The sequence below is a fragment of the Periplaneta americana genome, chromosome 1, assembly GCF_040183065.1.
Source record: "Periplaneta americana isolate PAMFEO1 chromosome 1, P.americana_PAMFEO1_priV1, whole genome shotgun sequence".
Classification (NCBI taxonomy): Eukaryota; Metazoa; Arthropoda; class Insecta; order Blattodea; family Blattidae; genus Periplaneta; species Periplaneta americana.
In genome coordinates, this window is record NC_091117.1 from 213,450,448 (window position 1) to 213,478,322 (window position 27,875).

General features: G+C 35.6%; 2 protein-coding genes across 5 annotated transcripts in view; one reads left to right on the forward strand and one right to left on the reverse strand.

Moving 5' to 3' along the window:
• Positions 1-27,875, forward strand: part of nAChRbeta2 (nicotinic acetylcholine receptor beta2) — a 331,852-nt gene that overhangs the window by 158,493 nt on the left and 145,484 nt on the right. The gene's annotated exons all lie outside the window — the stretch shown is intronic.
• On the reverse strand, positions 1,627-27,773 carry LOC138707941 (fibrillin-2-like). 3 transcript variants are annotated; one of them, XM_069838015.1, is made up of 6 exons: positions 27,640-27,760; positions 18,209-18,287; positions 17,882-18,002; positions 10,058-14,208; positions 5,046-5,212; positions 1,627-1,997 (listed from the first exon to the last, which is right to left on the reverse strand). In XM_069838015.1, the coding sequence occupies exons 2-6, from the start codon at positions 18,214-18,216 to the stop codon at positions 1,825-1,827; spliced, it is 4,620 nt and encodes a 1,539-aa protein (XP_069694116.1). In that variant the 5' UTR covers positions 18,217-18,287; positions 27,640-27,760; the 3' UTR covers positions 1,627-1,824. The 3 variants fall into 3 exon arrangements, with proteins under 3 accessions (XP_069694116.1, XP_069694111.1, XP_069694124.1); XM_069838010.1 differs by lacking the exon at positions 18,209-18,287 and having other exon boundaries at positions 27,640-27,773; XM_069838023.1 differs by lacking the exons at positions 10,058-14,208; positions 18,209-18,287; positions 27,640-27,760.

Here is a 27,875-nt window from a genome sequence, read left to right on the forward strand (position 1 = left end):
GGGCGTCGAAAAGGGCTGTTCTAATAAATAGTGCATAATAATCGTCTTTGTTAACTAAAGTACGAAAGTCACCTTGAAATATTAATTTAATTTGGAAGTAAATCCCGAAAAGACAAAGTATATGATTATGTCTCGTGACGAGAATATTGTACGAAATGGAAATATAAAAGTTGCAAATTTATTCTGGGAGCAACAGTAACAAATATAAATGATACTCGGGAGGAAATTAAACACAGAATAAATATGGGAAATGCCTGTTATTATTCGGTTGAGAAGCTTTTATCATCCAGACTGTTGTCAAAAAATCTTAACGTTAGAATTTATAAAACAGTTATATTACCGGTTGTTCTGTATGGTTGTGAAACTTGGACTCTCACTTTGAGAGAGGGACAGAGATTAAGGGTGTTTGAGAATAAGGTACTTAGAAAAATATTTGGGGCTAAGAGGGATGAAGTTACAGGAGAATGGAGAAAGTTACACAACGCAGAACTGCATGTATTGTATTCTTTACCTGACATAATTAGCAACATTAAATCCAGACGTTTGAGATGAGCAGGGAATGTAGCACGTATGCGCGAATCCAGAAATGCATATAGAGTGTTAGTTGGGAGACCGGAGAGAAAAAGACCTTTGGTGGGGCCGAGACGTAGATGGAAAGATAATATTAAAATGGATTTGAGGGAGGTGGGATATGATGATAGAGACTGGATTAATCCTGCTCAGGATAGGGACCAATGGCGGGCTTATGTGAGGGCGGCAATGAATCTCCGGGTTCCTTAAAAGCCAGTAAGTAAGTAAGTAATCCTTCACTGGTCTCGCACTCAAATGCTACGTTAATGATCGCGTGGATCATAATTGTGATTTAAATTTAAGTTAATATTTTTACAAGTAATTTTACTTTTTTAACTTTTCTGCTTAAATATTAATTATTACACGTTAGCATAGTATAACTGCATTCATTTTTCATTATTCATACATTTTTTTTGTTTCTCTAAACATATTTTGTAATGAATGCTGTGAAAACAGTACATTTAGAGGCTAAGGAAGTTTCCATGGAGCACAATCGTAATCCAAGAATGCACCAACTTTAATTACGCGCCAAAACATATTTGCTTAACACTTGTCAATTATGACAAACTGAGGGGGTAAAGAAATATACGAAGGAAAGGTACCCAGATGACGGATACGATAAGTGCTGATAAAGAATGCACCAACTTAATTACGCGTCAAAAAATATTTGCTTAACACTTGTCAATTATGACAAACTGAGGGGGTAAAGAAATATACGAAGGAAAGGTACCCAGATGACGGATACGATAAGTGCTGATAAAGAATGCACCAACTTAATTACGCGCCAAAACATATTTGCTTAACACTTGTCAATTATGACAAACTGAGGGGGTAAAGAAATATACGAAGGAAAGGTACCCAGATGACGGATACGATAAGTGCTGATAAAGAATGCACCAACTTAATTACGCGTCAAAAAATAAGCGTGTCTCAACTTCGAAGTCTAATTATAACGTACTGCACATGTAAGGAAAATTCAGATGGCCTTTTTTTTTCTGGATCTATACTAAAAGAAAAAAGCACACTCTTGATTAATTTTACACTTAAACATTGAAATTGTATTGCAAGAAACTGCTTTATTAATTCATATTAAACTTTCGATCATAAAATTTTAATAATTTTATTTTTAAATATTTTGTATGGCTTATAGAATGACTACCTCCTGTAGTTAAACCAAAATTTAAATTTTATCTTGCTGAATTACAGAACAGAACAAGCGACAGGCTGTTTACAATAACAATGAGAAATCTGCATTTATCCATGCGACTCCTTTGAATATCCGTCTACCAGAGGCAGCGTGGATTCCCGGGAATAACAGAAGCCGTACTCCGGTTCTTCGTTTTCATTATATTCCACTTCTTCTGATTTCAAGTCTTCTATATCGTTGCTTAAACCTATATCTTCACCATCGTCGCCATCATTATTGTCTGGAAGAAAGTATTAGAATATGTTAGCTGTGTGTATCTTTTAAAATTTCAACTGAAAGCCCCATGTGTTCAGTGTACAGTCTTAGAAAAAAGTTTCGTCGCACAGATACTTTATAAATCCTAGAAGGTCCAAGAGAAGGTCTAGTTGAAGTAATACAATTAGATTTGTTTCGTTGTATGTCTGATCATGCGCACGCCTCCTTTTTGGGACTTATAAAATACCGGTACGACAAAACTTTTTTCTAAGACTGTACGTAAACTTTCTGATTACGCAGGGAATCAGAGGTCTGAATCGGATGTTTTCGCTAGAGCGCCAAATAGTTCATAGAATAATCCGATAGGTAGCGCACATGCATGATGGGTAAAATTGTCGCGAGCGATAAATCTTCGAACGGTATAAGCCGAGCGTTAGACATTCGTTCGTGTTACAGCGATGAACTGTGTAGTAACATCATAGATATTTATCATTTCAAAACTTTGCAGTGTTTAACTAACCTCTTCATAGTACAACTATATAACTTGCTTTAAAATGTAATAGAAATGTTGCAGGAGTGATTTTCTTTTTGTTACATCTGATAGATGTTATTGGATGTAAATGTAATTATTATAAACGGAGAACACAATCATGATAATGCAAGAACCGTATCAAGTTTTCTAGTATTAATAATAATAATCTCTAATAATAAATTAGTGTATCAATCTTTGCGTCTGTAACAGTTGTGCAGCATGATTATTCGTTTTATTATATTTTCTGTGACGTTATCTCTGTACTAATGTTGTTATTAATCTACTGCTATATCAATAATATTGTGTAAAACGTTTCTACATTGTCGCAGTATATAGGCGGAACACTATGTATGGACCTATCATATTATATATGTGGTATATCTAATACTGAATAATTAATTATTAATTAGCAATAATAACTGTATATCGAAGTTTTTCATACTATTTTATTTATAACTTCATGTTACTCTTTTGGTAGTTCCATTAAACGTTTGTCATAAACGCAGAAAATAAGCCTTATTTTTACCGTGTGACCAAAACATGTGTACCTTATCTGTCGCCTTCTATACAAGAAAATATATGTCGATGAGATGACCTTGTACTGTGCTTCTATTTATTACAAGAGAATCACGACCGATCTTATTTCACTCGAGGGTGCGACACTCGACCGAGTTCAAGCGAGCGATTTAACTCCAATGCAGCACTTAAGGGAACATTGATTTGTATTATAATTACGCTGTATACCTGCGAAGTATACATAGGATGTAACATCACAAGTCCACACCTGTGGAATAAAGGTTAGCGCGTCTGACCGCGAAACCAGGTGGCCCGGGTTCGAATCTCGGTCGGGGCAAGTTACCTAGTTGAGTTTTTTCCGGGGTTTTCCCTCAACCCAATACGAGCAAATACTGGGTAACTTTCGGTCCTGGACTCTGGAGTCTTTTCACCGGCATTATCATCTTCATTTCATTTAGACGCTAAATAACCTTAGATCTTGATACAGCGTCGTAAAATAACCCGATAATATTAAAGAAAACATCACAAAATGCCAGTGTCATATGCTACTTTTGGATGCACAAACCACAAGTTTCAAACCTACCAATATTGCTAACTTTGCATCGGGAAGCGAGTCCGGAAGCGGGCTGAAACATGCTTTTTCCACAGAAGTATATGCTTTAGACCAGGGATGCAGAACTGGGTGCCAGTTGTGGCATACGCAACAAGCCGGAATGCGTCATTCATCCCTTCCCTAATCCCACTCGTCATGCACATGATAGGGTAGAGGGGATTTGTATTCACTGTGTAGTGGAGGAATTCAGCGCAGTATCGTTCGGAAAATATCAGTTTAAAGAGCAATGAGAAATGAATACTTCTGTATTTAAAATAATCACAGAGAGCGTATGAGTTCGCTGTTTGGTTCTACATACGTATGTGAGCAAACATTCTCGAAAATGAACTTCATTTAGAGCGACAATCGCTCTGAATTTGACAGATGCATATATGATTTCCCTCCTCAGGTTATAGGCCAGTACATCTTTAATAGAGCCTAATAAACGAAAATGGCGAAGAAAACAAGAATGCAGAGATGTGGCGCTCGTTGTAGTTGAAACTAAGTTAATATTACAGGAATGATTTTTCTTCATATTCACATTTTATTTATTTATTTAATAACATATACGTACATAAAACGCTACGTGAAAATACCCCGAAAGAGCAAAGTGCGTGTCCAACGAAAGAATAAGTGATGTAAATATGTTGTTGTTATTTTCTAATGCCAGGCATTTGACAATAAAGTCATTTGACCTCTCGCACTCCAATATTTTTCAAAGATATTGTCATGGTTAGCCACTGAAGCACAGATTTTGAGGTGTTCCGAATCCATTTCTTGGTTTCAGTTGCACAAGGGGCAGTTAGGGGACTGATATATTCCAATTCTATGCAGATGCTTGGCCAAACAACCAAACCATCTAAATGCAGCTACAGACGATTTTCGTGGTAAATCGGAATCAACTGTGGATTATGATGCAGAGAGTTCCATTTTTTCCCTTGGGATTGTGTTATCAAATGTTGTTTGTTGAAGTCTAAGTATGTAGATTTAATAAATCTTTTCAAGAGTAATACGTAGATTTAGTAACAGGTCTGTAAGTAGCAGTGCTGCCCTTCTTTGCTAAAGCATCCGCATTCTCGTTTCCCAGGATTCCACAATGGGATGGTATTCATTGGAATACAATTATTTTATTGAGTGATATTAATTGAGAGAGCATTTTATTTATTTCTGCTATTTGAGATGAAGGTGTGTGTCTAGAGACTATTGATAGAATAGCTGCTTTGGAGTCTGACAATATAGTGATGTAAATACGTGTATATTCGTGTTATCTTGAGATCTCTGCATTGACAACGACTCATATTTTTTTGCTATGTGAACAGATGTGAACAGATCTGTTGGTATTCTGTGGTTTAAATCACTTCATTCTTTCTTTGGAGAAAATGTAAGTACATATTAGTTTAACATTTTCTCGATAAACTGTGTTTTATACTAACCTTTCGCATCTATGTTGACGAAGTTTAACTGTTCAATATGAAATTTTCGTTTCCACCTCGTGTACTTCCTCAGAATGGGTAATATGGACAGAGCCAGCATCATCAGCGGGAGGGCAATGAACCACAGTGCATATGGGTGACCCAAATGTTTTCCTCCAGGAAGAATTCTGGAAAGAAATGTGACGTTTTCCATAACAGATATTAGAATTATCACAAATGAGAATGACTTTTGAAAATACATAGTAGTCTAATTCATAGGGTTTCGTCATAACTTTGAGAGCGTTGCCAGAATCCAAGCAGAACCCATGACAAGCAAGTCCAACCAGTGGCGTAGGCTACATGAACTCCTGACCACTGCTACATGTAATAGTACATTGTGCAACGAGCCTATAATGATAGTAATTAAGACGCGAGTTTCATAATTTTCATACGAGCGTCTTAATTACCATTATAGTCAAGTTTCATACGACTTTTTATGCTCGACCATATTTCTAACTTGAAATTATTCAGAAGTATTCATTTTAGTTGTATCTGACTGAAGATCGGAAGTGACCTTGTGCATAGCTCGTATATTGTGAGATGTGCGCAGACGCGATAGTATTGATTTTTTCCGAGGAACAATAATGTCATTGACCTTGATGTAATGTAAAGAATAACATGAACTGATTTTGATATAACCTGGAAATTGGTTTAGAATTGAAAAACGAGATGACAAATTGAATTTATTTGAATATTATTTACAATTAACGCTAATTATTATAGTAACAGAACATAACCTTCTGCGACAGTATTGGATTTCCAGCCTCCGTGACGTTTCCCTCGTTGTCTTTCGATTGCATATCCGAGAATAATCGAAAACCTGAACTTTAATGAATAGGTGTACTTTAATGACATGCATTGAAGGACTGCTACCAGGTGTATAATTACTACATTTGGGCATGGTCGAGCATAAACTATTTTATGATCTCGATAAAGATCGCGTGGTACTGAACTAATTTCGCATTATCATCTCATTAATTTAATAGTAATAGAATAAAGAAATACATGAAAATAGCTATGATACAAGTTCGTAAATGTTCTCTTTTTGGCACGAGTGTAAAGATAACTTTACGAATAATAATAATAATAATAATAATAATAATAATAATAATAATAATAATAATAATCATCATCCTTCACGAATTAGGCCTCTGTAGACCTGTTTCGGCCCCATCTAGCAGTCTTCTTAACGGTCTTCCTGGTCGACGATGTCCTCTAGGTTTATATTGCATCATAATTTTTGGGATTCTTGAATTTTCAATTGTTCTAAAATTTCTTCATTCCTTTTTCGGTCTAAAAGAGTATATCCTGCTGTTCTCCTGGAACATATTTTGTTTTTTCCAATTTCGTTTAACCGTTGACTTGCTCTGGGTTGTCATCAAATTATCTATCCTTATACTGCTTGTTTGAGGCTTGAAAGTAATGTAGTTTTCCCTAAGATAGGTTACTAGCCTTATCGTTAGGTAGTCCAGTAGTGGGGCTGCCACTTTTAGCCTCTGGACAGGCTTGTAATGCAGCATTTCCTCTGCATTTGATGAAACAGTTATACCGCTGTGACTCGGTCGCCATTTCCTCGTTGGTAGAAACAGGGTGGACCACGGGAAGGTGAGGATGGCATTTGGATAGGAGAGGCTGTATGTTTCGCGTCACTATCCCTTCTTCACCCGAATAATAATAATAATAATAATAATAATAATAATAATAATAATAATAATAATAATAATTTTTATTTGAATGATAGTAATAGTACACTTTTGGTTGGCACTCGCAATGAAGCAAAGGCTTGTGGCCGGGAGTGGAGTATTACATCGAATAATTAAAAAGTAATATTACAAGTTTAAGGCTACACTCAAAGAATTATTTAATTATTGTTCAATTAGGTAATTAAATGTAAGTAAGCAAAAGTAAAGTGAAAAATACCAAAATAATAATACAAAATACAATAAAATTATATGAAATACACAAAATAGTAGGTTAATAGAAAGTACAAGGGGCAGTGGCCCCTTTAAACAATAATAAAGTAAAATGAAAAAGTATTAACTAATATAAGTGTAAAATAAATACAAAATAATGAAATAATATAGTGGAGTAATATATTATATACATAAATGATATTTTATTTATTGAATTTTGAAAGATTCATAACATAAACTATTTTTTATTTAAATTTAATGTAAGAGAGAAATATAAAAAAGTAAAATATGAAAAATGAAAATATATAAAAATAAAATTAAATTAAATTAAAATTTATTAGAATACCAATCAGTATTTAAATCAGTTGAAGTGCTTCTTTTTAAATAATTTATTATTGGAAGATGGCAATTTTTAATGTTTTTTTAATGAAGTTATTATTCAGTTTGTATAATATACTTTCTTTTTTCTAGGATAACAGAGATTTAAATTAAGGTATGTATTAACGTTTTGGAGGAAAATATACATTTTTTTAACCAACCTTTTTAAGATATTTATCAGACAACATATGAAAGTAGACTAACATAACCATATATCAGAAACTTCTATTTCACTTTTTGATTCTTTAAAAAAAATGATTAATTAAAAATTATTCTATTTCTTCAAAATGCCATATATTTTCTAAAAATTACTCAATTTTGAAATTTCTTTCACTGAGTTATTGCTGTTTATGCGTACAATGCTCTGTACTAGGATTTTGCAGCTAACATTATTACAAAGAAAATTTTAGTCATAAAAACGCCATTTCAAACGTTAATACATACCTTAAATAAATATTTCAAGTTAGAGAGGTTATAATATCAAGATCACGGCCGTCTAAATTCAGAACCATTAACAAATAAGTATCTATGGAATTACAGCATATTTTATTCATAATCACTGGGGTTGTAGGGGAGAGTCGGGTAGTATCGGACATCGGGTAATATCGGACAGTGCGTTTCTTTCATCTACCACCATATGATAGTACCTGAATGACATGGTTACGTTTCTCTATGCGACATCACAGAAACGTAACCATGTCAATCAGGCACTATCATCGTGTGGTAGATGAAAAAAACTCACTGTCCGATATTACCCGATGTCCGATACTACCCGACTCTCCCCTAATGTTGGGGACCGACAGGATGCGTTACGACGGTTTCAAGTTCAACAATCACTACCGTAGCATGTGTAAGCAGTGTACCAGCTGAATATTAATGCCGAAGGTAGGCACTTATTTTTGCAGCGGAATTTGGTGAGGCACTGAAGATGCGAGTTGTGTATTTTAATTGTACGGATCCTGAAGGAGAGGAGAAAATTCAAACCCACGAATAATTCTATGATAGTTCTTTTGCACATACAAAAGGTATGTAAAAATATATCTTTGTAATTCTATGTGGCTTATATTTACTTTTAGAGCTGTCCAGATTTGTTTATGTTGACCTTAATATTCCCTTAATCGATCACAGAACCAAGTCAATGTCCTCGTACTAGCTCACGTCCTCGATCTATGTATCATGCTACAGTCAACATTAATCGATACCTAACATTACAAGCCTAATTATCACGATTTCATGGCCGTTTAAACCGCCCACATATTATTAATAAAACCGTTAGAAAAAGCTGAGTGCTAAATCTTGTTGCAATGAGTACTACAGATGTAATTTCAGATTTCTAGGGGCTAAAATGTAAATATGAATGTTAAATTTGTTACTTTTTTATGTGAACAATATAAGCATTAAGAACATCCATGGATATGCTATGTGCCTTTATGGTCAAATGATATGACGCTGAAGAAAAAAAAAATATATATATCAAATTGCAACAATGGTTAATGGTAAAGTCACCTAAAAATATAACAATAATCTCAGTAATTTAAACTTTTAATACACTTAGAATTTATTTCGTAATTCATTGCAATGTATTGCGAAGAATAATTGAATTTATAAGGTCTTACATACTTAAAATTTGTAATGTCACTATTTTATGCAAATCTAGCTTTCAGGTAAAACTCCCTGTGAAGCAGACTTGAATAATTTGAAGGGGAAAAATATTCTTTATTTTTTGTTCAATTTCACATGTACAATAGTGGCAATAAAAACCGGACCGACCCTTGTAGCTGATTTCAGAGTCACAGATTCAAATTTGGTAGTCACAAAATACATCCAACTTGTATAATTAATTGTAACAATGATATTTATTGCATTTGTTCCATTCTTACGATCTTTTGCTTCCTTCAGTGCCTCAAACTTACAGACGAAAAAACGTTGAGAGTTTTATTTTCATCTTGCATCAATATTACATTTCTACCTCTATTTGGCAAAGATAACTGCTTATTTTTACATTAAATAGCAGTACATACCTCTGGCTTCACTATCCATATTGAAATTACCACAGTTTGACACAATACACAGCACAGGATTCTTTTGTATCAGCTACAAGAGTCGGTCCGGTTTTTATAGCCACTACTGTACAATGTAAACATGTAGAACGTCACAAAATTTTACTGCAAAATTATACTTCGTGTAGTACTAAAAGTATTATATTTATAAATTTATATATTATATTTTTCAACCGACTGTACTTCCAAACAGCACGTTTGTAGGTACAGGTACTACCCCACCCTCCCCTTCTTACGATAGAATGGAATGGTCCATGTTCACATAACATAGTGAAGAGAGGGACCAGTTGTTTTTTTATTTTATTGGGTTATTTTACGACGCTGTATCAACATCTAGGTTATTTAGGGTCTGAATGAAATGAAAGTGATAATGCCGGTGAAATGAGTCCGGGATCCAGCACCGAAAGTTACCCAGCATTTGCTCGTATTGGGTTGAGGGAAAACCCCGGAAAAACCTCAACCAGGTAACTTGCCCCGACCGGGATTCGAACCCGGGCCACGCGCTAACCGTTACTCCACAGGTGTGGACAGGGGCCAGTTGTCGAGCCCTATTTATAGTTATGTTAAATCCAGTTAGGTTTCATTGTGAGTAAAATAAATCAAAATAAATAATTTTACTTACTTCTTGAGTGTGAAGGTCAAGTCCCTATACGAGCAGTTGGTACCGGTCCATCCTTCTTTGCAGGCACATTTCTGATATTTCACGCATCTTCCGTTGACACACCCGTCTGGGCACTTTTCAATACAGACGTTGGGTTGCTTGTTGCTATTTATATATCCGTCGTAGCAAGTGCAGATGTTGGGGGCAGTGCAGTTTCCGTTCACACAGCCATCATTACACACAGGCTTGCAAATGTTTTTATAATTTTCGTTATAGAACCCTTTATTACATGTGCAAATATTTGGAGCTGTACAAACACCATTTATGCATCCTACAGAACATTCTGGTACGCAGGTATTTGAATTTTCTTTTTGCTTCACATAACCTTTATAACAAGTACAAACAGACGGTGCTGTGCAATCTGCATTTGCACACCCTTTTTGGCAGTGTGGAACACACTTGGAAGTATTGGCTAATTTATTATAACCCTTATCACAGGTACACGTATTGGGAGACGAACAATATCCATTGATGCATGTATCTTCGCAAATTGGCTCACACTCTATTTTAGATTTGGATTTGATGGGATTTCCATATCCGACAAAGCAAGTACAGACGTTGAGATCTGTGCATTCAGAATTAACACATTTATGTTGGCACGTGGGAAAGCACTTATTACTGACGTTGCTTCGCTTCTCGTATCCTTGGTGGCAAGCGCACTTATTTGGACTGACACAATCTCCGTTTTGACAACCTTCTTGACAGAACGGTAAGCACTTATGAAATTCTGTCGAGTCTTTAACAAATCCCAAATTGCAAGAGCAGAAATTTGGAGATGTACATATTCCATTTATGCAATCAGGTTCACATTCTGGTAAACATTTATGAGGTTTGTTAAGGTCTTTATAATAACCAACTTTACACGTACAATTATTTGGTGAGGAGCATATTCCATTAATGCACTTTGGCGAACAAACAGAAATACATTTTGTAGTGTTTTGACAGTCAGGTTTGAATCCTTCGTTGCACACGCATACATTGGGATGCATACATTTTCCGTTAATGCAATCTGGTTTGCAATCGGGTATACAATTTTTGTGCGCAAGGCTATTTTTATATCCAGAATTACATTTACATGTGTTTGGTGCTATGCACTGTCCGTTTTCACAGCCAGAATCACAAACCGGGGCACATTTTCCAGGATTTATTGTGTCTCTAGTAAAACCATTGTTACAGATACACGTATCTGGCGCAACACATTTTCCATTAACACAATCAGAGTTACAAACCGGTTCGCAGTAAGTAGAATTCTCGAAATCTTTAATATATCCATCAAAACAAACACATGTATTAGGAGCAATGCATTCTCCATTGACGCAATGTGGCTCACATACAGGTTCACAAAATGTATCGTTTTTCGAATTTTTTACGAAACCTGCATTACATGTGCAAACATCAGGCGATGTGCATTCACCATTGATGCAATCGGACTCACAAACCGGGAAGCAGACAGTGTCATTTTCATTATTTTTGGCATATCCAGAATAACAAACACAGGTATCGGGTGCGATGCATGATCCGTTGGTACATTCAGGATCGCAAACTGGTGTACATTTTGTATTATTTCCGACATTTTTAGTGAAGCCAGTGTCGCAAGTGCATATTCCAGGCTCAGTGCATTTCCCATTGACGCAAGGAGGGTCACAGGTTGGTTCGCAGGTTGTCACATTATTTAGAATTTTGGAAAAACCAAAATTGCAACGACACAAATTAGGAGCTATACATTTCCCATTGATACATGCAGGTTCACATACAGGTTCGCAGGTGGAGGTATTGTCTGAATCTTTGATAAATCCTACATTACAAGTGCATTTGTTTGGTGCTGTGCATTCTCCATTAGTGCAGGTAGGACTACAAATTGGCGCACAATATGTTTTATTGCTTTCACGAAAACCAGTATTACATTCACAAGTATTAGGAGCAATACATTTTCCATTAACACATTGTGGGTTGCATTCTGGTAAACATACATTGTCTTCTGTATTATTTTTGTAGTATCCATCATTGCAATCACAGATGTCTGGACCTATGCAATATCCATGCTTGCATCCTCCACTGCAAATTGGGCTACAAGTGCTGGTACTATTTGCGTCTTTATAGTAACCTTTATTACAAGAGCATACATTTGGTGCTATACACGTGCCATTTATACAAGCTGGATTACAAACCGGTATACAACTTTTATTTCTTGGAATTTCCATATATCCATAATTGCACGTGCAGACGTTAGGAGCCGAACATACTGAATTTAAACACTCAGGATTACACACAGGTATACAGTTATAGGTGTTTGTGATATCTTCCTTATAGCCCTTATTGCATGTACAGACATTTGGTGCTGTGCAAATTCCGTTTGTACATCCGGGGCTACAGACAGCTATACAACTACTGCTATTGTTAGCATCCTTGATATAACCATTGTTGCAAGTACAAGTGTTTGGAGCTGTGCAAATTCCATTTGTACATCCTGGACTGCAGACAGGAACACAGCTACTGCTATTATTAACATCCTTGATGTAACTTTTGTTACAAGTGCAAACATTCGGTGCTGTGCATATTCCATTTGTACATCCTGGACTACAGACAGGTAGACAGATACTCCTATTATTAGGATCCTTTATGTAACTTTCGTTGCAAGTGCAAATATTTGGTGCTGTGCAAATTCCATTTGTACATCCTGAGCTACAGAAAGGTATACAGATGCTGCTATTATTAGGAACCTTTATATAACCTTTGTTGCAAGTGCAAATATTTGGTGCTGTGCAGATTCCATTTGCACATCCTGGACTACAGATAGGTAGACAGATACTGCTATTATTAGGGTCCTTGCAAGTGCAAATATTTGGTGCTGTGCAAATTCCGTTTGTACATCCTGGACTACAGACAGGTATACAGTTACTGCTAATATTAGGATCTTTATTGTAACCTTTGTTGCAAGTGCAAACATTCGGTGCTGTGCAAATTCCATTTGTACATCCTGGACTACAGACAGGTATACAGTTACTGCTATTATTATGGTCTTTGGTATAACCTTTGTTGCAAGTGCAAACATCCGGTGCTGTGCAAATTCCATTTGTACATCCTGGACTACAGACAGGTATACAGTTACTGCTATTATTAATGTCTTTGATATAATCTTTGTTGCAAGTGCAAACATCCGGTGCTGTGCAAATTCCGTTTGTACATTCTGGACTACAGACAGGTATACAGTTACTGCTATTATTATGATCTTTGATATAACCTTTGTTGCAAGTGCAAACATTCGGTGCTGTGCAAATTGCGTTTGTACATTCTGGAGTACATATAGGTATACAGCTACTGCTAATATTAGGGTTTTTATTGTAACCTTTGTTACAAGTGCAAACATTCGGTAATGTACAAACTCCATTAGAGCATGCAGGTTTGCACATTGGTAAACATAATTTATTGTTATGAAGGTCCTTGTTATAGCCACTTTTACAAGTGCAAATACCAGGTGCTGTGCAAATCCCATTTACACAACCTGGATTACATGATGGTAAACAGATATTGTTCTTTGTGGGATCTTTTTCATAGCCACTATTGCAGGTGCAAGTATTTGGACGTACACAAACACCATTAGAACATTCTGGATTACAAACTGGTAAACAGTTTTTGTTATTGTTAGGTTCGGTTGCATAACCTGAGTTGCATGTGCAGGTATTAGGCGCAGTGCAGATACCATTCGTACAAGCTGGAGTACACACAGCTGTACAGTTATTCCAAATGCTAGGAACTTTCGTGTACCCACTGTTGCACGTACAGACGTTTGGGGCCGTGCATTGCCCATTAATACATTCTGAAGAACACGCCGGGACACAATTTTTATTATTCTTTGGATCCCTCTTGAAGCCACTGTTGCAAGTACAAACGTACGGCGATGTACATTTTCCATTTGTGCACCCTGGACTGCAATCAGGGATGCAGTTCATCCTGTTACGAGGATCCACAGTATAGCCGCTGTCACAAGTGCAGATGTTAGGAGCCGAGCAGTGGCCATGAGTGCAGGCGGGCTTGCAGACGGGCATGCAAATGGAGTTAACCATCTCATAGCCATCGCAGCAACGTCTTTCATTACGATAGGCCGTGTAAGTCTGAAATAACGAATTTGAAAGTAACGAATGACTGGATGACTATAAATGCACACAGATTATTTGTATAGATAAGTTAGTTGAGGTATATTGCATACATAACGAATTTGAAAGTAATGAATGACTGGATGACTATAAATGCACACAGATTATTTATATAGATAAGTTAGTTGAAGTATAAATGATTTAAAATAGATTAAAGTGTTACATATATTTATTGTTGCACAGTACTTGTCGGATAGGACAGGGAGAATGAATACATATTGCAAATAATAGAAATAGTGTTAAATCAAATATCTATATTATACTAAAAATCAACATATTAGGTACGGAACGTACATAGATTAGATTATAATACCAAATGCATTATAGAGTGTAGACAATTAAATGAGTAGATGAGATGGGTACATATTTTAGACAGATAGACATGTTAATACGTAGATAGATGGGATAGACGGATTGACAGGTCAGATAGGATAGCGAAGAGGAACACATACACAAATGGGTGGGTGAGTGGCTGACTGGATAGATTTGAATCAATGGAGAAATGGATGAAAGGATGGAAAGATGGATAAGTGGGTAGGTGGGTGAATGAATAGTTTTGGATCAATGGAGGGATGGATAGCTGGTGGGTCGATGGAGAGATAGGTGAATGGGTGGATGTAAAGATGGATATGTAGTGGGTGGATGGATGGAGAGATGGATAACCTAACCTAACCTAACTCACCTATCCATTTTTCCATCCATTCACCGACCCACCTACTGTCAGTGACACAGTTCATCTGCCCTGGAAGGAATGCGGAGTTGGAGTAGTAATTTCGCACTAGTAGTGGATGGGGTGGATGGAGAGAAAGTTAGAAATACAATGTAGCATGCATTATAAAAACATCGATTTACCAATTCCGCGCCACGTTACTATGGAGTGCACTACATATGAAAGTTATATTGCTATGTCTTAACTTTGAATATATATTTAGACCAGCAATTCTATTAAGCAATCGTTCACCTTCGTCTTCCAAGTACAAATGAAGAGAGAGAAATGTTTTTTTGAGAAAGTAGAAAGGGGATTAAGCAGAGGGTATTCACACGAAAAGTACCGTTAGCCAGCCGCTTGCTCCAAAGTTAGCCTCACACCCCTCTAAACAACACCCCTAACTTCCCCAAGGTTCAGGGCAGATGAGCTGTGTCATCGACTTGTAGTTATCCAAGTACAAGTATCTATATTTCTGTCTATCTACGAATATCCATCTCTCTATCTGTCTATCTACAAATATCAGTCTATCTATGAATATCTATCTGTCTATCTATCCGCCCATCTGCCCATCTGTCTGTCTGTCTACGCGTATGCCCGTCTACGAGTATATGTGTACGTCCGTCCATCTATATTTCCATCCACCCACCCATCATCCATATACCACTCTATCCATCCATCCATCCATCCAAGCATTCGGTCCCACGAGTTACCATGATCGCAGAGAAGAGTCCACGATACGTAGCACTACCATCAGCAACTAATTAACACATAGTATAGATGGCGGCCCTTAGCCGATTCCACATCGGAGCAAGTTCGAAATATAGGAAAGCAAAGAAGATGGTGGTGGTGATGATGATGATAATAATAATGATGATGATGATGATGATGATGATGATGATGATGAAAGGAGTGAATTGTAATTACGATGTCGAAATGAATTCGAGGTTCAATACCGAAAGTTACCCGGGAATTCTGCTTCAATTCGTTAAGGGAAAACCTCATAAAAACAAAAGAAGATAAGTTGTCCCAACCAGACTTTGAACCCACATCCGCTCTTTTCACAGTCAGGAATGCTGTTACTTCAAACCGGTAGACCATTATCTGATTTGGGCTTCTTGTAAGTTTGTAGGCCTATTCTTTATTAGATTTGGATTATTGAAACAAACTTTATATTCTTCAAAGCTGTTAATTAACAATCTTATTGATAAGTATGATTTCACACAATAGTTTACGACACTGCTCACTTTACATTTAAGAAATAATGATTAGTATCACTTGTAAGAGATTGAGTTCGCTAATGTGTTCAGATGGCGCCAACCTCTGTACTTCTTGTTCTTCACGTCTACTTCCATGGGAACAAAAGACTGGATTGTTCCTCTTGAAGGCGAGAAAGATTAGAACTTCAGCTGTTGAAGTTTGTGACGCGAACTGAGAAAGGGATAATAGTATCCACCCAGCTGTACACTTTTATGTCTTTCAGATTAGGATATATTATATAATGTGTTTTTTTGTGCCATAATATGTGTGTTCTTTTAGAGAGTAGTTGGATGTAGTCATAGGGGGGGGGGACCTACAAAGGAGGACTTGTTTTGGGTACAAAGCACGTACGGTCAGAAGACCCGTGCATTGGATTTTAGAGAAAATTATGATAAGGTGGGTGCTCCTGTTATGGCCATGTTCCTGATATGGCCACTCCGCTATTGTGAGTTAACTAAAAAATCCGCTAAATTGCAGCAGCATCCAGTGAAAGAGCTTCCTGGTATGTCACTTGATCGTTTTCCATCCAGTCAGGTTGAGCAATATGGCGTCAGTTGCCTGTTTTGCGGTTTTCATGTGACCTCTTCTTATTTTTCTCTGGTAAGTCTCCTTTGTTTTATGCATGTTTTTCAAAGACTTGTTCGTGAAAACCATAGTATTCCATTCAGTTTTTAATGTTCTGTTGATTGGTGTTGTCGTAGATGGCGTATCTTTTACGAGTTGTTCATAATCAAACGATTTTCGTGAAAGCTTACCTGCTCCTGATATGGCCATATCAAATACACCATGGCCATATCAAGTTCACTTCACTTTTATTTTTTCACCTAACAAATTTACATGCCTTATAGCTGGGATTACGCAAAAATTTTGTATTTTAAGAAAAACAACTTAATTTTTTATGAAAAAGCCTGTTTTGACTACACTTTTGAATTATAAAAAAGATTATTAGCCTAAGTGTCATGTTTATTCATTTCACACCAAAATTATTTAATTTTAGCACAACTGCGCTATCAAACTGAAAAAAAATCACTATTTATAGAATATGGAACAAGGGTGGTCATATCATGTGCACGTGTTCCTGGTATGGCCACTAGGTAGACTTTTGGAATTTGGGACTTTTTGGACAATCAAAGCTATTTTTATGAGGAAACGAAATTGTTTTAAGAAAGTCCATTAGACTGAGAACGAGTAAGAAAAAAGTGGTTTACATTTTTTTTAAATGGCGGCTAGAAAAATTCTCAAACCTTAGCATGGCCATATCAGGGACACCTACCTTAATATAAAATCTGTATGTATAATATTACTCAATAAATCCATCTATCTATAAAAAAAAAGTGAAGTGAAACAAAGTATAGACCCAGAAACAAAGTTTGGGCCACCTGAATTTTCCAAGTTCCAGTTATAACATACTGCGCATGCTCAGAAATTCAGGTGACTCAATTTTTTTTCTGTGTCTGTACATATTTTACATTGTGAAATATATGACCATCACTGGAAAAGATCACTAATCGAACAGAGTTCATTTTATCTCTGGTAATGTAAGATGTGATTAGCTTTATTCTGTAAGATTAGCTTTATTCTGTAGGAATTATCAAGTTTTATTTATCCAGGCCTAATCAATTCTTAGAATATGAAAATTCAGGTAGTATTTAATTCTGAACTTACCTGAGTTGCATAATTGATTTGAGTCACAATTCTTGTTCTCTTACATCTAAATAAGCAGGGTCTCTTTCTATAAGTTTCGCTTCTTGTCCCGATGTACGAGTAGTGCCGTGTGGTAGTGAAACTGCAACAGATATTGGTGGTAAACACGGCAACCAAAACATTTGAAAATCTAACTACTACAGGTTGAAAGTGATATAACAGTACAGGTTGAAGGAGGCAATAGAATACATTAAAATAAATAAAAAACCATTATGCCTTTTGTGATTAAGTGCATGGTTAATTAGAAAATTAGGCTGAAAGTCTGGCAACAGCGTACCCTCCGCTCACCTAGGCATGTACCTATACGAACTGAGGACTGAGTTGCAACATTTCGTCCCTTGTCACTGCAACAGGGTTTTAAGACTTCCTAAAGACAAGAAATAAGAATGCGTGTTAATTTTTTATTTAATTTACAAGAAACCATCCTGCTATTGCACTGCAATATAATTTCTGAGCTTTCCACATTTCATATGTTTAAAATATGTCCAGTTTTGATGTACACAAAATCACAGGGATCACTACCACTCACTGTCAATTTAATGGTTCTAAAAGCATTTCTTGCTCCAGATTTTAGAGTGTTTTTCAGACCTAAGATAGAGAAAGAACCGTAAGTAATGTCATTAATTTCAGGGGGTTATTCTTTGAGATATTTCAAACAGAAATATTTAATACAATTTTGCTCGTTTTTATTTCTTTTCGAAATAGGAATCGTTTTATATGAAACATTTCATAGCGTATTTTGGGAAAGCCGTCGATTTAATTCACAATATGCTCAGACAGTTTAAGAGAACAGAATATTATACACAAATTCCACAATTTGGGACATCTGACCGACATCTACGGCTGACCACTAGGCTCCAGAATACAAAGCAGAAGTTAAATTAAAAATACAATAAGATTGCGGAGAGAATACGGAACAATGATAAATTTAAAAATAAAGTACAATATGATTTCTGAAGAACGTGAGAAGAAAATACATTGAAGAGTAATGAAATGAAGTAAAAAAAATACATAGTATTATACAAGTGAGTGTGTAAAATGGATAATGAATCTCTCAATACCATTAGACAAATTTTGTTAATGTCCTCATTAGAAAATTTAAGAGAAAGGAGAATGGTTTTGGTTAACTTAAATGAAGTTCCCCTAGCACAAAAAAGAAGTCCTTTCACTTCCATGTATTAATATTCATTTTTGTATCTCTCACTGAAGTGAGGAATACATGGGTTGTAAATAGACTTCTTTTCATCGTTAACGTCATTGGCTTGTTGATCATCCTTCTCAAAACGGACAGTGGGGTCAAGAATGAGGCTTCTTTGATTCCGGTCACATTATTAAAATAACTTTATATATATTATTTTAATGTACCGAAGTACATATGATATTTCCATGCAGATATTCTGCGTCATCATATGATGAAAGAGTAATGGAACGGAGAAAAATTCTCTCCGGCGCCGGGATTTGAACCCGGGTTTTCAGCTCTACGTGCTGATGCTTTATCCACACCGGATACCACCCCGGCGTCGGACAGAATTGTCTCTGATTAAGTTCCAACTCTTGGGTTCCCTCTAGTGGCCGCCCTCTGCACTACGTCATAGATGTCTATGAACATAGGACCGAAGTCCACACGTGTGCTGAGGTGCACTCGGTATGAGTGACTAGTTGGCCGGGATCCGACGGAATAAGCGCCGTCTTAAATCACGAAGTGATTTACGCATATCATATCAGAGACAATTCTGTCCGACGCCGGGGTGGTATCCGGTGTGGCTTAGTGAATAAAGCATCAGCACTTAGAGCTGAAAACCCGGGTTCAAATCCCGGCGCCGGAGAGAATTTTTCTCCGTTCCATTACTCTTTCATCAAAATAATTTTAGTTCTGTCCTTTAAATATGCAGCAATTTGACCCGAACAAATGTAACTTTTTGTTCTGAAAAGAAATTTTACGTTAATTACATAATTTTATTATTAGACAGTACGTTCTTAGCCAAACTGACGGAGATTCGAAGTTATATCTATCTGAGTTCTCATCCTAGAAAAATAGTTTTCGATATACATAGTAGAAATTCCTCAATGACGCCAGAGCTGTTTCAGGATTTTCAGTTTCATATAAAATAATAGTTTTGAACCAATATTAATATTAAACGTAGCGCCGTTGGCTGGTCTAGGAAGAGGAACAGAAGAGGTCGTTCAACGAAGGAGATAATACTAGGGATAAGATATAGAGATCCCTGGGGACAGAAATGTAATAAGAAAGGATACAGGTCTAGAAACTGAGCAGCCACGTGACTGGAATTTCAGTTGTATGGAACTTTGTTTCGCCGAAAGTAAGTCATTTCGAGTGAAATGTACAACTTTAATTTTTGGAAAATAGGACATTAATATTTACCTTAAACTTCTTTCTCGACTAAGAAATGTTGGTTAATATCGTCATCCTTCCAAAGACTTTTTTAACTTTTGTATCAATATCAGATTTTATATTTGTTTTATGATTTCGTTACTAGAGACCGCTACAGTCTAATAGACTTTCAGATATAAATAAACAACCATATGTGTGTGAGTTACAAGCTGCGATAATTTTGGCTGATAGTTATTGTTCAAGAGACAAAATATTTTTATGTGAAATTGATTTATTAAACGAAAGAATCTCAGAATTAGTGATGGAGGAAATAAATTAAATACCGATATATTGATGTTCCAATATATTGCAAACCTAATTTCGATAAACGATATATATCGCGGAAAATATATCGATATATCGCTAACCCGTAAGCAAATTGCATTTTCAGACGTACATTTACTGTATTACAATAAGATTACTTAAATTTTAATATTCCTTTTTACCATTGAAATTAACATCATAACAGTCAAGAGCATGAATGTAAAATTGTAACAACAAACAGTATATTTTCAATACCACATGATGTAGGTCCTAACCTAAATCAAAATTATGGTGGAGGCAAGGGAACTTAAATGTAGTGGGAAAGAGTTAAGTGAACTCTACATTGTTGAGTATTTGATTATTATTCTAATGTTTTATAGGATTCAATCCAGGACATAGATAATAATGCTCTTTTCTACCTAACAACGTAATAATTTTTGTGCGAGATCGTGCGTATTTGCTTGCTTTCCGCACAAAACCAATACGCGGTAAGTGTGAAATACCACATTCAGTATTCCCAACGTAACGCACATAACAATTTCCCTCTTCTTAGCGCTTAAGCGCCATATTCATTTTACTGCTTTAGGCTTTTAACATATTGTTAGAGACGTTTAACATAGTAATAATTATAAATTGGAAACTTACCACTGCAATTTCACCTAAATTGCACTGTTTATTATTGTTTTTAAATATTTGCAAAAATTAAGTAAACTCTACAACACCACAAAAGTTACTGCATTTGTAATGCAAGTAACATTAAGGAAGCCGTGAAAAAATCAACAAGATTCCAGATGCCGATGTTATTACTGCAATATGTTATATAAATAATATTGTTAAAATATTGAAATGAAAAATAAATCATTACATAACCTTACCGTTTGTTTTAAGTTCGCATTTATAGATTGGGGAAAAAAGACAGACGTATATCACGGCCTGCTGGAGTATAGTAAACACAGAAAACATTTTATAGGAACAATGTTGAAGATAGATATATTTGGTTTCCAAAGTTGCCGTCGTTGAACAGAAACCAAGATGGAGATTTCATTGCAACTAATTAGAAATTCGTCTTTCAGGTATGTAATAAACGATCTTCGCACAAAATAATGTACGATACACGAGCGGTATATTTGTTTTCATGTTCTCGGAAATTAAAAAACCTCAACTACGTTTCGCTTTTTCAATCTTTTCCTCGAACATGAAAACGTCAAATACCGCTCTTGTAACGCATATTACTATTAAATGTAAGTAGGCCTAAACAGAACTTGTAATTATTTTTAAATGTAAGTAAACCGTATTTAGAATGTTACAAGTTTTAACAAACTTCACAGATGATTTGATACAATCTCTCTATAGTAAGTTCCTATTGCAAGTTATTGTTACACTTCAGCATTCCAAACAACAATGGTACTGATGGTTATAGGGATACAATTTTTATGCACTATAAAGATATAATAAGAAAACAGAATGGCAGCACTAGGTTATGCATAGACATCATAGACGTAAACAAATGTCACTCAAAATGCTCCACATGAAATCCTTCTACAGGGACATCATTTTATTTTTACTAACATTTTTAATATTAACCTGTCTATACCTTTAGAGAACCGGAAACACCGCTTGCTCCCCCCTCCAAGACTGGAGTTCGATGATACTGGCATAAAACACAAATCACTCTACTAGGTATAGGAGGGAAGAAAAGTAGTTCATCCATTTACGTAAACTAGGAAATATCGCGATTTTGAGTTTGATAATTTTCATTAGGTGTTTCTTTAATGAAAGTACAGTACTGTATTAAGAATAAGTGTTTTTACTCACGAAGTGAGTTATCCATGCGAACGTACTCATTATGTAGTGTATATTATACTGTCTACAACACATTAGCGTGCAATATAGAGAAAGAAGTTAAATTGAAAAATAATCATAATATGAATATTTAAACACAATTTTGAAAATGGTGGCTGTTCATTTCGATAGAGGCTTCAGTTCTTTTGTGCATATTATCGCAATATACACTATTGCATCTAATTCCAATTGCCAGTTTCGCCCTTCGTACTAGTAACTCATGTTGAAATAATTCTATACCTACTCTACGTACTGTAAATTCAATCTTCACTTCTGCCCGACCCGAAAATATAAAATTACTCAGACATGCTGTCTACTGTCCGTCCAAGTGGTTATGCCGCAGGATTGTAGAAAGGGAGGAAATCACGTGACAGTTAATTACTTAACGAGGCCCTTTTAAGTTAAATTAAACAGCTGTATAATATTACGTAAACGTCCAATTCCTAAGAGAAATTAATGTTTTCAGAAAAGAGCTAAGACAACCCAGCTTTTACAGAGGGGCGAGCAGAAGCAGGTGGGGGAAATCGGGATGCGACGTAGGCAAACGGACAGTACCTGTGCGAAAATATGATTCAATATTGAAAGCTCTTTCGTCACTGGAAAACGCGAACATGTTTCTGGAACGTACTATACTCAGTAACTCAGTACTGCTTACTATCTGCGGTCTTGGCTCTGTGTGGAGTTGGAACTTCATTAGTAGAAGGGGTGGGAGTGAAGTACATTCAAGAACTCAGGTACAATAAAAATTGAAGTAAAAATAAAATGATGTCCCTGTATATATTTTACATATTTTTATGTTAATCAACCTTCACATTCATTGATATTATTCTTAAGCTTTGTTTGTGCAAAATAACATTCCCTTTAATATGCTAACACCGAGTTGACAGATGGTTGTCATAACGTTATGCTTTAATCCTTCTTGCAGTTCAGCTGTATCTGTCAATATAGACTTCTCTAAGGAGCAATTATCAGCAACTCATTAATATCGGCCTAATATGTTAAGTGAATTTACTTTTACTTTCGAAATATGTTCGTCGTTATATTATTTACTCACTTTGTTTTAATCTATCGTTATGTAAGAGCTACAGGGACATCATTTTATTTTTACTTCAATTTTTATTGTACCTGAGTTTTTGAATGTACTTCATTCCCACCCCTTCTACTAATGAAGTTCAACCGTCCTCCACACAGATCCAAGACCGCATGTACAGTCATAGTAGCCTTACGGTCATAGTAAACAGTACGTTCCAAAAATATGTTCGCGTTTTCCAGTGACGAAAGAGCTTTCAATATTACATCATTTTCCATTTGCCTATGTCGTATCCCGGTTTACCCCACCTGCTTCTATTCGCATCTTTGTAAATGCTAGTGGCTAGGCTGTCTTAGCTCTTTTCTGAGAACATTAATTTCTGTTATGAATTGGACGTCTACGTAATATTATACCCATACAATTGTTTAAAATAACTTAAATAAAAGGGCCTCGTTAAGTAATTAACTGTCACGTGATTTCCTCCCTTTCTACGACGCTAAGATGTAACCACTTGGACGGACAGTAGATAACATTCCTGAGTAATTTTATCTTTTCGGATCGGGCAGAACTGAAGATTAAATTTACAGTACGTAAGGTAGTCTCTTATAGAGTAGGTACAGAATTATTTCAACATGAGTTACTGATACGAAGTACGATCCTGGTAATTGGAATTACGTACATTAGTCTATAGTGCGATAATATGTACATTAGAACTGAAGCCTGTATCGAAATGAACGGTCACCATTTTCAAAAATGTGTTTAAATATCCATATTATGATTATTTTTCAATTTAACTTCATTCTCTATATTGTACGCTAATGTGCTGTAGATAGTATAATGCATAATGAATACGTCCGCATGGAAAGCTCAGTTCGTGAGTAAAAACACTCATTGTTAATACTGTACTGTATTTTGATTAAATAAAAACCTAATGAAAATTATCAAACTAAAAATCGCGATATTTCCTAGTTTACGTAAATGGATGAACTACTCTTCTTCCCTCCTATATCTAGTAAAGTGATTTGTTTGTTTATTACGCCAGTATCATCGAACTCAAGTCGTGGAAGGGGGTAGCAAACGGTGTTTCCGGTTCTTAATCGTTGATCCAAAGGTATAGCCAGGTTAATATTAGAAATGTTAGTAAAAATAAAATGATGTCCCTGTACTTAGAAATAATACTCATTCTCCACAAAATTCATAAATGAAAAAATAATAGAATGGTATACGTAACAGGAATGACTTAATCTAATGATATTTGATAAATTGTGGACTATAGGCGGAGAAAGTGATGAGCAGGAAGACCCTGAAAAATTTCAAAGATGGCACAGTATATTCGTTTGTTCGCCGAAAAAAAAACTGCCTGGTCTGACAGGATTGAGATAATACAAGAGTCTGATGACGTCGATAAAGAATTTACAGGATGAACTGTAAGCAGTGTCATTAATTTCAGAGGGTTATTCTCTTAGATATTTCAAAGAAAAAACTTCAATACTATTCTGCTCGTTTTTGCTTCCTTTTCCAGATAAAAATTGTTTTATATGAAACATTACATAGCATGTTTTGGGAAAGCCCAATATGATTAGTGAATTTAACACAGCAGTGTATTATGATAATAAATGATTGGAAGAATTTTAGTTTTGTTCTTTAAATGTGCTGAAATATTATCTGAACTAATGTAACTTTTCCTTCTGCAAAGGAATTTTACAAAGTTATATTTGTTCGGATCAAATTTCTGCACATTTGAAGGACAAAACTAAAATTGTTTCAATCATTTTTTATCAAACATCTTAAACTGACTGAGTATTAATTAATTAATTCATTCATTCATAGTGCTCCGGCTAAAGGCAGGTCTTTCACTGCAAACCCAGCATTGTCCAGTCTCTTCTATTTTCTGCAAAGGAAGGGTAAAGGCTAATTTTGGGATTTCCCGGTCTCTGATCGGGTCCAAAACCCGATAGAACTGATATTTAACCCTTACTGTGTATTTCGGTGAAGTCCGGAGGGCCTAATTAGTCAAATTCACTCTCCTCACCTCCAGGCTGGGGACCCTGGGATCTTTTAAGATGCGAAAGAGAGAGTGGTGTGCGGAAAGCGACGGGAAGCTACCGCATTTACTTTTCCCAAGAAGAACTGATTGAGCATATCGATCGTCTAGTTCAAAAGTGCGACAATTAAAAAAAAAACAAGTTTTGAGATATATTCAGTTGAAAGTTTCAAATAAATCACTTAGAAAGGAACAGAGTTCTGGTTCATAACCACGACAATTAGAAAAAGTCAGTATTCAGAACGAGTATATCACAGTCTTCCAGTTCATTATTAATACATTTCGAAATGTACTAATATTGAATTAGTGAAGTCCATAGTTATAATTATTTCTAAAGCAGTTTATTTCGTTTTTTTTCTTTTTGGTTGTAAATATGACTCATCTCAATACTGCATTGGAAAGAGCTCCGAAAGGGGCTTTCAGTAGTATAAATAACTAAAAAATGGCAATTTTTGAGTTGTCGTATCTTTGAACTGGACGATCGATATTTGGTATTAAATCAGTGGCTTTCCCAAAACACGCTATAAAATATTTCATATAACAATTTTTTATCTTGAAAAGGAAGCAAAAACGAGCAAAATTGTATTAAACTTTCTTTTGTTTGAAATATCTCAAACAAATATTCTCTGAAATGAATGGCATTACTTTACGGATCACCCTGTATAGCTATAAATCTATTTTTTTTTATTTAAGTAGGTTATTTTACGACGCTGTATCAACATCTTCGGTTATTTAGCGTCTGATGAGGTGATAATGCCGGTGAAATGAGTCCGGGGTCCAGCACCTAAAGTTACCCAGCATTTGCTCGTATTGGATTGAGGAAAAACCCCGGAAAAAGCTCAACCAGGTAACTTGTCCCTACCGGGATTCGAATCCGGGCTACCTGGTTTCGCGGCCAGACACGCTAACCGTTACTCCACAGGTGTGGACTATAAATCTGTACTTTTCATATTTTGCGCTGTATACTTAAAAATTTTGTCTTGATGTTGTACTTATTTTTTTTTCGTCATTGTTTGCATTCTGAACACACTTTGCCTATTCAATAGAATCAGAACATTAAGGGCCGTTTTCATAGACATTCTTAGCGCGGGCTTCCGGTGGTTTATCAGCGAACTAACGTTTTTCGTATTCATAAACCAGTGTTAGCGATATGATATGGTATGATATGATGTATGATATGATATGATATATGATATGATATGACATGATATATGATATGACATGATATATGATATGATATATGATATGATATGATATATGATATGATATGATATATGATATGATATGATACATGATATGATATGATATATGATATGATATGATGTATGATATGATATGTGATATGATATGATATATGATATGATATATATGATATGATATGATGTATGATATGATATATGATATGATATGACATGATATATGATATGATGATATGATACATGATATATGATATGATGTGATATGATACATGATATATGATATGATATATGATAGGATATATGATATATGATAGGATATATGATATGATATATGATATGATATATGATATGATATGTTATGATATATGATAGGATATGTGATATGATATCTATGATATGATGTATGATATGATATCGTCGGCTGAATGCAAGAACTAGGTAACTTGATTTTTCATATTTTGTGACATCGCCTTATTTACTTATTTATTGCACTAAGGAATATGCCTCGTTTTCTTTTACCTATTTGTTATATTGGAAAATAGATGTCGCTGGTATCGTTCGATCAGTTACCTAGATCCTGGATTATATTTTGTGCGATTTTTGCTATTCTATAAAAGAGGTAACTAAAAAACGCAAATTTCGAGTTACGTAGTTCTTGCATTCAGGCGACGATATGATATGATATGATATGATATGATATGATATGATATGATATGATATATGATATATGATATATGATATATGATATATGATATGATATATGATATATGATATATGATATATGATATATGATATGATATGATATGATATGATATGATATGAATCCTGTACAAGTAATCAGTCGATAGCCGGGGCTAGTTTGGCACGCTCGTAGCGCGGGCTAGCGAAATGTCTATGAATAGCACCCTAAAATTTAAAATCAAGATTGCAGTGTCTGTCAGTACTTACGGAACGGACACCGTGCAGACTGAAGCACTGGTCACACAGGACACGCAAATAGCACAAAATAGGACCACAAGAAAATGACTCCAGTCGACAATGGAGAACATGTTCTCAGCAGTGGTGACAGATATACAAGTGAGGGATGAGCAAACAGACAAGTCGAACTTGGGAGGAGAGCACGAGATAATGACAAATCGGCACGACATGTGCAGAAGGAAGTGAGCGCCATGTATCTGGAGATT

Excerpts from the sequence above, each read along its gene's own strand:
- LOC138707941 (XM_069838010.1), bottom strand. The coding sequence starts at position 27,740 with ATGTTCTCCATTGTCGACTGGAGTCATTTTCTTGTGGTCCTATTTTGT. Across the intron at positions 14,209-17,881 it reads AAATCAATTATGCAACTCAG|ACTTACACGGCCTATCGTAA; the intron begins GTAAGTTCAGAA and ends TCGTTATTTCAG. Across the intron at positions 5,213-10,057 it reads TTGACCTTCACACTCAAGAA|AATTCTTCCTGGAGGAAAAC; the intron begins GTAAGTAAAATT and ends ATTTCTTTCCAG.